This window comes from Sorex fumeus, unplaced genomic scaffold (genome assembly GCF_029834395.1).
Source record: "Sorex fumeus unplaced genomic scaffold, SorFum_2.1 ptg000063l, whole genome shotgun sequence".
NCBI classification, from domain to species: Eukaryota; Metazoa; Chordata; class Mammalia; order Eulipotyphla; family Soricidae; genus Sorex; species Sorex fumeus.
The window spans coordinates 9,585,290-9,596,628 of record NW_026606120.1 but is presented as its reverse complement, the minus strand read 5'-3'; the positions used below and the strand labels follow the sequence as shown (position 1 = coordinate 9,596,628).

The 11,339-nt window shown below is 50.7% G+C and overlaps 1 protein-coding gene and 1 pseudogene across 1 annotated transcript; both read right to left on the bottom strand.

The window, feature by feature from the left end:
- Nucleotides 1-322: 322 nt before the first annotated feature.
- Nucleotides 323-2,304, bottom strand: LOC130036101 (HLA class I histocompatibility antigen, B alpha chain-like). The gene is made up of 5 exons (XM_056128073.1): nt 2,035-2,304; nt 1,582-1,860; nt 767-1,042; nt 530-646; nt 323-366 (listed from the first exon to the last, which is right to left on the bottom strand). The coding sequence occupies exons 1-5, from the start codon at nt 2,291-2,293 to the stop codon at nt 323-325; spliced, it is 975 nt and encodes a 324-aa protein (XP_055984048.1). The 5' UTR covers nt 2,294-2,304.
- Nucleotides 2,305-8,213: 5,909 nt separating this feature from the next.
- On the bottom strand, nt 8,214-9,743 carry LOC130036100 (HLA class I histocompatibility antigen, A alpha chain-like; annotated as a pseudogene).
- Nucleotides 9,744-11,339: the final 1,596 nt, after the last annotated feature.

The window sequence follows — 11,339 nt, the reverse complement described above, 5'->3', positions numbered from 1 at the left end:
GGAGCTCCCCATGGGCTCCGGTCTCTGTCCCCAGGATTCCAGGGCCCCAGCCCTGCCCAATCTTACTTGCAGCCTGAGGGTACTGTCCTCCATTCTCACCTGCAGGGAAGAACCAACCAGGGAAGGTCAGGGAGAGCATTGGGTCCTGAGGCCACTGAGCAGCTCTCTAAGCCCAGACCCCAGGGAAGCCTCAGAACTCTGAAGACTGAGGGCAAGACCAGGAAACACACATAAAGGAGACGCTCCTGGATTGACCAGCCTCCCCTGGCAGTCTGTGCTGAGCAGGGACAGTCCCTGGGACCTGGTACCGTGGGAACCAGGTTCATCCGCAGCTTATGAAGGTGAAAGTGTCTTTCCTGAGCAAACCTGAGAGCGGCACACACAGGGGGAGTGTGAGCAGCAGTACAGGGGCGGGTGGTGCTATTGCTAATAAGGCAGAAGAACTAATATGGGGGGACCCCCAAAGTGGACAAGACTGAAGACTTGCCAAGTTGGACAGATTCCCCCTCCCCGCCCCCGCCCGTCTTACCTGAGCGCCGCTTCCTGGTGATCACAGCTGCCATCACAGCTCCAGTGACCACAACCCCGAGGAGAGCCAGGCCAACAATGATGCCCACAGTGAGGATGGTGGACTGAGAAGGGGGCTCTGGGAAGGAAGGAAGGAGAGGGTCTGACCCCCAGCCTCAGCCTGACCCTCAGCAGTTCCCCAGAGGGGCCAACCCTGATTCCCCTGAGAACAGTCTCTGTGCCCTGTCCCCCTCCTTACCCCATCTCAGGGTGACAGGCTCCGGCAGCCCCTGGTGCTGCACACGGCACGTGTATCTCTGCTCCTCTCCAGAAGGCACCACCACAGCTGCCCACTTCTGGAAGGTTCCATCCCCCGAAGGCCTGGTCTCCACCAGCTCTGTGTCCTGGGTCAGGTCCTCCCCATCACGCTGCCAGGTCAGAGTGATCTCGGCAGGGTAGAAGCCCAGGGCCCAGCACCTCAGAGTGGCCTCATGGTCAGAGAAGGGTTGGTGGGTTATGTGTCTCCTGGGGGGTTCTGAGGAGGGAAAATGAGAAAATTCACACTTTGGGTCACTTCCATAATGGGGTTGAACAGGATCATTGGTTTGGAATAGGAGGCAAAACTCCAGACACAAACTTGGCTGGAGAAACTGGATAAAATCCTATTGCTTGGAAAGTTCTAGAACAGGGTTTGGGAAGGAGGTCAGGGTCTTTCGAACACACTGACTCTGGTCCTGCCCTGGGAGGAGGTTCAGTGAGAGCAGCAGGAGTCAGAGCGAAGACCTGAGGGATTTCAAAGATGGCGGCGGGGTCCATGGAACCCACATTCGTTATTTCAGAGGAGGTCACCCCTCCCCCAGGGGACACTCGGGTCCTTCATAGTCCTGTGGACACAGGGTGGGCTTGAGGGGAGGTCAAGTCCCTCTGGTACAGAACATGGAAACCAGGCGGGTCCGTCCCTCTCCTGACTGAGGAAGGGGCGCTGTTCTGACACTGAACCCTCTTGTGTCCCCCCTTGTCGGGAGTCGCCCCCCCAGGGGCGGTCAGGGGTCCTCACCCTCGGGGACCCGGTACCTGCGCGCAGCAGCGTGTCCTTCCCGTTCTCCAGGTATCTGAGGAGCCAAGGCACGCAGATGTTCTCCAGGTAGTTCCTCCAGTGCTCAGCCTCATCCCCCTGCTCCCACTTTTGCTGGGTTTGCCAAGCCTGCGTGCCCGCCACCGCGGTCCAGGAGCGCAGGTCCTCGTTCAGGGCGATGTAGTCGACGCCGTCGTAGGCGGATTGGTAGTACCCGCGCAGGAGGCGCCCGTCGGACCCCACGTCGCAGCCGTACATCTCCTGGAAGGTGTGAGAGTCTGACCCGCCCCACAAAGATTAGACTCGAACTGAAAACGAAACCGAGGCCAGTCCCAGAGGCACCTCCCGGTCAAGGTCGGGGGCGGGTCCCTCAGACTCGGGGATGCTCGGACCCGCCTCGGGGCGACCTAGCCCGTCCCCGTGTTGGCCCGTCCCTGCCCGGCTGCGCTCACCCGCCTCGCTCTGGTTGTAGTAGCCGCGCAGGTTGCTCAGGCTCCCTCGGTATGCCTGCGCATGTCTCTTGGCTCTCCGCGTGTTCCGCTCCCAGTACTCGGGTCCCTCGTGCTCCACCCACGGCGCCCGCGGCTCCATCCTCAGACTCGTTGAGTCGCTGTCGAAGCGCACGAACTCCGTGTCGTCCACGTAGCCAACTTCGATGTAGCGGGGCTCCCCGCGGCCGGGCCGGGACACGGCGAATTCAAAATACCTCATGGAGTGGGTGCCTGGGGGAGGGGAAGGGGTGAGACCCAATTTGGCCCGACCCGCCGCCCCGCGCGCCCGGGTCCAGGGTGAGGGACAAATCACTGTCACTGCCCTCCTGTTCATCAATTTGCTCGAGCGGGCCCAGTAACGTCTCCATTGGAGACTTTGTTGTTACTGTGTCTGGCATATCGAATACGTCCCAGGGAGCTTGCCAGGCTCTGCCGTGCGGGTGAGATACTCTCGGTAGCTTGCCGGGCTCTCCAAGAGGGGTGGAGGAATTGAACTCGGGTCGGCCATGTTGGCTGCCTGAAAGGCAAACGCCCTTACCGCTGTGCTATCGCTCCAGCCCAGGGTGAGGGAAAGGGAGGGAATTCGGGAGTCGGTAAAGTGGGTACAAACCGAGAAGGGCGAGATTTAGGAGCACTGGAGGAGTTGAAGGTTGGGGAACAAGGAGGAACACTTGGGGGGACATCCCTAGAAGAGAACGGAGCAACTCCTTCTCGGGGGTCCTGCACAGCCATGCTGAAAGAATCCATATTAGGGCATCAAATTTTTGCGTGCTTCAGCTAACTTGCAACATTGCTTTCTGTAAAACTGTTTGGCTGCTTTGCACCTGGGGGGAGAGGGGACTTGGAAAGTGAACAGGGCATAACTTCTTTCTAAACCAAGTGTGACAGGATTCAGGTGTATTTACTGTTCCTGAAATGTATTGTCTCAGTAAAGCACCCTGCAGACTTGGGTAAAGGACAACTCAGGATGTGGTGGTTAGGGGAAATTGCCCTTTCCTGGAGTGTATTGTCTCATTAAAGCACCCTGCAGACTTGGGTAACTCAAAATGTGGATGGTCAAGGGAGATTACCTAAGGCTTAATGATTCCAGCTATAACCTTGCTTGTGCTGACAATCGATGTACGTAAATGCTTATCTTTGAATCTATAGGCTAAGGGGTGAGGTACTTTTAAATGGATTGGATAAGAAAGAATATGTTGGCCCTAGAAAGCCGGTTTTCAACCCCTGAGCTGCGTGGGACGGGCACAGAGGCCCAGCTCTGGGCAACAAACCTGAAGGGCTCCAATTCCAAACAGGTACAGCCCGCCCCCAAGGGCCTGGGACCCTCTCTGGGCATGCGCAGCTAGATCCAGCCCCTAGAAAGCCGGTTTTCAACCCCTGAGCTGCGTGGGACGGGCACAGAGGCCCAGCTCTGGGCAACAAAACTGAACGGCTCCAATTCCAAACAGGAGACGTTCCCAACTCCTCGCCCAGTGCCAGAGACTCTTTCCGGAGCCGCGGCCGCTAACGCGGCCGTGAAATATTTTCCCACTACGTATGCCATAGGATCCATAAGCTACCTTCTTAGGTGGAAACTTCTCTATTTTAGCTCAGCCTCTAGAAATACAGTAGCCAATAACTCATAAGCCTATCTTAGCTCACACTGCATATCAAGCAGAATAGTAACAGTGAACGTGAAGGACTAAACCACACCTTTCACAATGGTAAAGCAACGCAAAAGCCCACCAAACTTTCATATTGAAGAGTCTAGCCCAGATGACACCAACAGTACTGTAGTGTTAGACAACCTCTCTGACAAGGAATTCAGAAGGGAGCTACTTAGGATGCTTAGGGAATTAAAAGAAACAATGGAAAGGAATGCCAATAGAAGACAAGAGGATCTGAAGGCAGAAATGAGGAAAATGCAATCAGAAATGTCAGACCTGAAAAATCTCGTAGGTGAATTGAAAAGCTCAGTGGAAGACCTCAGCAGCAGAGTAACAGCTGCTGAGAACAGAATCAGCGAGCTCGAAGATGAAGTTCAGAGACTCTCCAGAAAAGAGCAGAAAATGGAAAAGAGACTCACAATTCGGGAACAGATGGCAAGAGAAGATCGTGATGAAGCCAAGAGGGGTAACATAAGAATTATTGGAGTCCCAGAGGGACAGGAAGAAAACCTTGATGAAGAAGAAACTGTCAAAGACATCATTGCTACAACGTTTCCAGAGCTGAAGAAAACTTGTGACCACATTCAGGAGGCCCGAAGGGTACCAGCTAGAAGAAATCCGAATAAAAATACCCCAAGACACATTCTGATCAAAATGACCAAAACCTTAGATAGAGACAAAATTCTGAAAGCAGCAAGATCGAAGAAAGAAATCTCTTACAAAGGAGCATCCTTAAAATTCACAGCTGATTTTTCTGATGAAACCCTCATGGCCCGAAAACAGTGGTGGGACATAGTGAAAAAACTCAATGAAATAAATGCCTCCCCAAAAATACTTTTCCCAGCAAGACTCTCATTCATAATAGAAGGAACAACACACAGTTTCACAGAAAAACAACAGCTCAGGAACTTCATAGACTCAAAACCATGGTTACAAGAACAATTAAATGGGCTACTTTAAGGCAAGAAAGGCCCCTCAAATACACCAAATTTTAACAGAACCATGGGACAAAATCCCATAACAATAATCTCTCTCAATGTCAATGGGCTAAACGCACCAATTAAAAGACATAGAGTGGCAGGATGGATTAGAAAATTGAACCCAACATTCTGCTGCCTGCAAGAAACACATCTCAATAGTCAAAGCAAACACAGACTCAGAGTCAAAGGCTGGAAAACAATCCTACAGGCAAACAGCTCCCATAAAAAGCTGGGGTAGCTATCCTAATATCAGACCACATCGATTTCAGAGTGAAGAAGGTCATAAGAGACAGTGAAGGCCATTTCCTATTGACCAAAGGATCTGTACAACAGGAAGAACTTACAATAATAAATGTATATGCACCTAATGAGAGACCAGCAAAGTACTTAAAACAACTACTCATAGATTTGGAAAAAGACATCGATAGCAACACAATACTAGTGGGAGACTTCAACACTGCTTTGTCACCTCTTGATAGATCAACCAGACTCAAGCTTAGCAAGGACATACTTCATTTGAGGGAAACAATGGAAGAAAGGGACTTAGTAGATATATACAGGACACTTCATCCACAAAAAGCTGAATACACATTCTTCTCAAGCGTACATGGAACATTCTCCAAGATAGACCACATGCTGAGCCACAAAACATGCCTCCATAAAATTAAGAAGGTAGAGATTGTATCAACAATCTTCTCAGACCATAATGCGCTGAAATTAGAAGTAAATCACACACAAAAACAGAAAACTAAATCAAACACCTGGAAATTAAACAGTGCACTATTGAACAACGAGTGGATTAGACAGGAAATCAAAGAGGAAATCAAAAGATTCCTAGAAACGAATGAAAATGAGAACACGAGTTACCAAAACTTATGGGACACAGCAAAGGCTGTGTTAAGAGGAAAGTTTATAGCTCTACAAGCATTCCTCAGGAAGGAGGAGCGAGCACACATAAGTAACCTAACCTCACAGCTTAAGAGCTTGGAGAAGGACCAAAAAAAGGAGCACAACCCGAACAGGAGAAAGGAAATAATAAAACTCAGAGCAGAGATTAACGAGATGGAAACCCAAAAAACAATCCGAAAGATCAATGAAACCTAAAGCTGGTTCTTTGAGAAAATTAACAAGATTGATAAGCCTCTAGCAAAACTCACAAAGAAAGGGAGAGAGAAAACCCTAATAAACCGAATCAGAAATGAAAAGGGGGTCATTACAACAGAAACCACAGAAATTCAGAGGATCCTCAGGGAGTACTTTGAGAAGCTTTATGCCACGGAACATCAAAACCTCGAGGAAATGTGCCACGCCGGTAACGGCGTCGCCCACATAGCAACATGCTGCAAGGGGCTCAGGGAAGGGCCTGAGTCCCTGGGAAGGGAAGGTTCGTGACCTACGGGTTTATGCCTCCGGCAGCCCCCTTTCACTGTTTTTATAGGCGCCTCTGACATGCAGTCTTCACCTGCCATTCTGTGGGAGCATGCCTCCGGCAGCCCCCTTTCACTGTTTTCTAGGCGCCTCTGACATGCAGTCTTCACCTGCCATTCTGTGGGAGCATGCCTCCGGCAGCCCCCTTTCACTGTTTTCTAGGCGCCTCTGACATGCAGTCTTCACTTGCCATTCTGTGGGAATAGGAGCCTGCTTGTTAAATATCTTGATTTAACTTTTGGCCTTGGAAAGATGCTTGCTAGTAGAGTTAATATTAGTTTTTGCAAAATTCTGATTTTTACATGCCTGCTAGTAGAGTTAATATTAGCTCTTATAAAGTCCTGATATTTTCTTTAGTTTATGGGTAGGCGTTTTTAGGGAAATAAAAACTTAATGTCAGTAAAAGTAGACAATTAAGGAATTATAAGGAACATAATATTTCACTCACATATTTTATTAGAACAAGTGGATCTTTTGCCCTAATCTTAAAACAGAACGTGTACGTGCCCCCTGTTGTCTTGGAAACATGACCCATGGCCTGATGTAATGTGTGCTTTGCCACGTTGTTTCTGTAACTGTATAAAAAGAAGAACTCTGGATGCAATAAACCGCAGCAGCACTCAACTTCTCTTGTGTTGGTGTCTGTCTGTCCAACGCGCCGAATCTCCTGCTTTCCTGTGCACCTTCGCCTGGTCCCCCTCAGTCTGGTGGTCTTCGACCAAGCAAGTCTGCGGCAGAAATGGATAAATTCCTAGACTCCTACAGACTCCCAAGGCTGAACCAAGAAGACCTGGAATACCTGAACAGACTTATCACCATCAAGGAAATTGAAATGGTAATAAAAAGTCTCCCCAAGCACAAAAGTCCTGGTCTGGATGGATTCACTAGTGAATTCTTCCAAATCTTTAAAGAGGACTTACTCCCAATCCTCTTTAAGCTTTTCCACGAAATTGAAATATCAAAAACACTTCCAAACAGTTTCTATGAAGCAAATATCACACTGATACCAAAAGAAGACAGAGATACCACAAAGAAAGAGAATTACAGACCGATATCCCTGATGAACACAGATGCAAAGATCCTCAACAAACTACTAGCAAATAGAATCCAAATACTCATCAAAAAGATCATACACCATGACCAAGTAGGATTCATCCCAGGGATGCAAGGATGGTTCAACATTCGGAAATCAATCAACATAATCCATCATATCAACAAAAGAAAAGATAAAAAGCATATGATTATATCAATAGATGCAGAGAAAGCATTTGACAAGATCCAGCACCCCTTTATGATGAAAACCCTAGCCAAAATGGGCATAGAGGGGACCTTCCTCAACATAATTAAAGCCATCTACCACAAGCCTACAGCAAGCATCATCCTCAATGGGGAAAAACTGAGAGCCTTCCCTCTAAGATCAGGGACGAGACAAGGATGCCCACTCTCTCCACTGCTGTTCAATATAGTACTGGAAGTACTTGCAATAGCAATTAGGCAAGAAAAAGATATTAAGGGCATTCAGGTAGGAAAGGAAGAAATCAAGCTCTCACTATTCGCAGATGATATGATACTATACTTAGAGAACCCAATAACCTCCACCAAAAAACTCCTAGAAACAATAGACTCGTATAGTAAAGTTGCAGGCTATAAAATCAATACCCAAAAGTCCATGGCTTTCCTATATGCAAACAGTGAGAGAGAAGAAAGCAACATGAAAAAAAACAATCCCTTTCACAATTGTGCCCCAGAAAATCAAGTACTTAGGAATCAGCTTAACTAAAGAAGTAAAGGACCTGTACAAAGAAAACTACAAAACACTACTTCAGGAAATAAAAGAGGACATGAGGAAATGGAAAGATATCCCCTGCTCATGGGTCGGGAGACTTAACATTGTCAAAATGGCAATACTACCGAAAGCATTGTATAAATTCAATGCAATCCCTATAAGGATACCCATGACATTCTTCAAAGAAATGAAGCAAACACTCCTGAAATTTATATGGAACAATAAGCCCCCACGAATAGCTAAAGCAATTCTTGGGAAAAAGAAAATGGGAGGAATCAACCTCCCTAACTTCAAACTGTACTACAAAGCAGTAGTACACCGGGACGGCGGTGTAGAAATAGCGCAGGGAGTGCGGGCCTGGGGGAGGGGAAGGGGTGAGACCCTGTCCGGCCCGCCCGCCACCCCCCCCCCACCCCCCCACCCCCCCCCCACCCCCCCCCCCCACCCCCCCGCGCGCCCCGTACCAGGGTGAGGGAAAGGGAGGGGGCTCGGGAGACGGGAAAGTGGAGACGAGAAGGGCGAGACTTAGGGGCGCGGGCGGAGTTGAAGGTTGGGGGGGGACAAGCCTCAGCCTCATCCCCCTGCTCCCACTTTTGCTGGGTTCGCCAAGCCTGCATGCCCGCCGCCGCCGTCCAGGAGCGCAGGTCCTCCTTCAGGTCGATGTAGTCGGCGCCGTCGTAGGCGGATTGACGGTACCCGCGCAGGAGGCGCCCGTCGGACCCCACGTCGCAGCCGTACATCCTCTGGATGGTGTGAGAGTCTGACCCGCCCCGCACAGATTAGACTCGAACTGAAAACGAAACCGGGGCCAGTCCCAGAGGCACCTCCCGGTCAAGGTCCGGGGTGGGTCCCTCAGACTCAGGGACGCTCAGACCCGCCTCGGGGCGACCTAGCCTGTTCCTGGGTTGGCCCGTCCCTGCCAGGCCGCGCTCACCCGCGTCGCTCTGGTTGTAGTAGTCGCGCAGGTTGCTCAGGCTCCCTCGGTATGCCTGTGCATGTCTCTTGGCGTTCCGTGTCTCCCCCTCCCAGTACTCGGGTCCCTCGTGCTCCACCCACGGCGCCCGCGGCTCCATCCTCTGACTCGCCGAGTCGCTGTCGAAGCGCACGAACTCCGTGTCGTCCACGTAGCCGACTTCCATGTAGCCGGGCTCCCCGCGGCCGGGCCGGGACACACGGCGAATTCAAAATACCTCATGGAGTGGGTGCCTGGGGGAGGGGAAGGGGTGAGACCCAATTCGGCCGGACCCGCCGCCCTGCGCGCCCCGGGTCCAGGGTGAGGGACAAATCACTGTCACTGCGCTCCTGTTGTTCATCGATTTGCTCGAGCGGGCCCAGTAACGTCTCCATTGGAGACTTTGTTGTTACTGTGTCTGGCATATCGAATACGTCACAGGGAGCTTGCCAGGCTCTGCCGTGCGGGCGAGATACTCTCGGTAGCTTGCCGGGCTCTCCAAGAGGGGCGGAGGAATCGAACTCGGGTCGGCCATGTTGGCTGCGTGCAAGGCAAACGCCCTACCGCTGTGCTATCGCTCCAGTCCACAGTGAGGGAAACGGAGGGAATTCGGCAGTCGGGAAAGTGGAGACAGACCGAGAAGGGCGAGATTTAGGGGCGCTGGAGGAGTTGAAGGTTGGGGGACAAGGAGGAACATTTGGGGGGACATCCCTAGCAGAGAACGGAGCAACTCCTTCTCGGGGGTCCTGCACAGCAATGCCTGGAAGTTCCCACCCTTCCCCCCGCAACGAACTCCCGACCCCGCACTCACCTGCCCAGGTCTGGGTCAGGGCCAGGGCCCCGGAGAGCAGCAGCAGGAGGAGTCGCGTCTTCCACATACTGAAGGAATCAGGCGGATTCTGACTCCCGCGCGAATGCCAGCAGTTTATAGCAGGGAGCGTCGCGGGCGCTGATTGGCTGATCTAGACAGCAAAGCCCAATGGGACTGAGGACTGAGCACGCGTCACGAGTATCCGGGCAGAAGGCGCTGACACAGTTTGCTGAGGGAGAAGTGAAACCTTGAGACTAGGAATCCCCAGGACTAATCTCCTGCCCCCAACACCACCCTGTGGACACTGGGAGCCACACCTGGGACCTGGGACTTCGCCCTCTCACCTGCTCCCTCACCTGATCTTTGTCACACTGTGTCCCCGTGTCCAGGGCTGAGACTGACTCATTATTTTCCATGGTTTTCATTTCAGGATCTCGCTAAATCTTACAAGTTCCTGAGGAGCCCAGAGATGCTTCTGTGCGTTCAGGTTATGCCTATCAGTGTTTGCCGTGGAAGGAATTTGAGTTAAAGCCTTTTATTGTTGGTGGTGATGAATTGTTATTATAATTATTATTATTATTTTGGCTTTTGGCCACACCAGGCAGTGTTCAGTTGTAACTCCTGACTCTGTGCTCTGTGCTCAGGGATCACTCTTGGCAGGTTCACGGGACCATACATATGTGGTGCCGGGGATCAAACCCGTGTTGGCCACATGCAAGGCAAAGTGCCTTACCTTCTGTAATATCTCTCCTGCAGAGTTCAAGCCTGAAAATGACTTCAACGGGAATAATATTAACAACAGATTAATGCGAACAGGATAGCTTTTGGGGGCCCAGGGGCCACACCCAGTGAATCTCACTGGCTCTGTACTCAGGAATTACTCCCAGCAGCACTCAGTGGAACATATGGGATGCAGGCAATAGAACCTACTTCTGGCAAGGTGCAAGGCAAGCACCTTGCCTGTTATACTACCTCACCAGCCCTAGAAAGTCCTTTGAAGAAAAACCGTATTAGATTTTTGCCAGGGACCAGCCCCAGCTGAGCAGGCCTGATCCAAGAACACTATGAGGACTAAGAAAGAGACAGAAATGGGAGCGAAAAGCATGCGGTGAGAGACTCACAGCCTGTCCACTAAGCCTTAAATCTTCTTTGTGAATCATATTTATTACTTAGAATTCATGATCATCAGAACAACATTCTTTGTGAAAATACCGAGAATTGTATGTAATATTTATATTTACATATAATAAACAAGATAGACTTTTACAAATCCATGGGGGAAAAACATCTTTGTAATGGGCTTTCTCAATGGGAGATTCTTTCAGGAGTGGAAGTAGAGGAAGAGCAGAAACAGAACCCTCCCCTACACCACCCTCCCCCCCCATCCCCCCCGCCAACCAGGGCAACATTCCACCTCTAGTGCAAGTATTCTGGGTTGAAAGGTTCCATGGAGTTCTCATAAGGGGCCCATAAAGAACCAAGGGGGCCCACAAGAACCTCTTGTCCATCTCCTTTATTTATGTAGTCCCCAACGGTTTTTTTTTCAGCATAGAAATGGCTCCTCTTGGAGTCAGGAAATCTAAGGTAGTTCCGTGAGTTGGGGATATGGCTCAAGGGTAAGGCACAGTCCTTCCATATATGGAGGCAGGGGTCCATCCTGGCT

Bases quoted from the DNA above. Each gene is read 5' to 3' on its own strand.
- LOC130036101 (XM_056128073.1), bottom strand. From the start codon at position 2,293: ATGAGGTATTTTGAATTCGCCGTGTCCCGGCCCGGCCGCGGGGAGCCC. The intron at 647-766 runs GTAAGGAGGGGG...CTTCCTTCCCAG, and splicing joins GCCTGTCACCCTGAGATGGG to AGCCCCCTTCTCAGTCCACC. The intron at 367-529 runs GTAAGACGGGCG...TGCCGCTCTCAG, and splicing joins CACCAGGAAGCGGCGCTCAG to GTTTGCTCAGGAAAGACACT.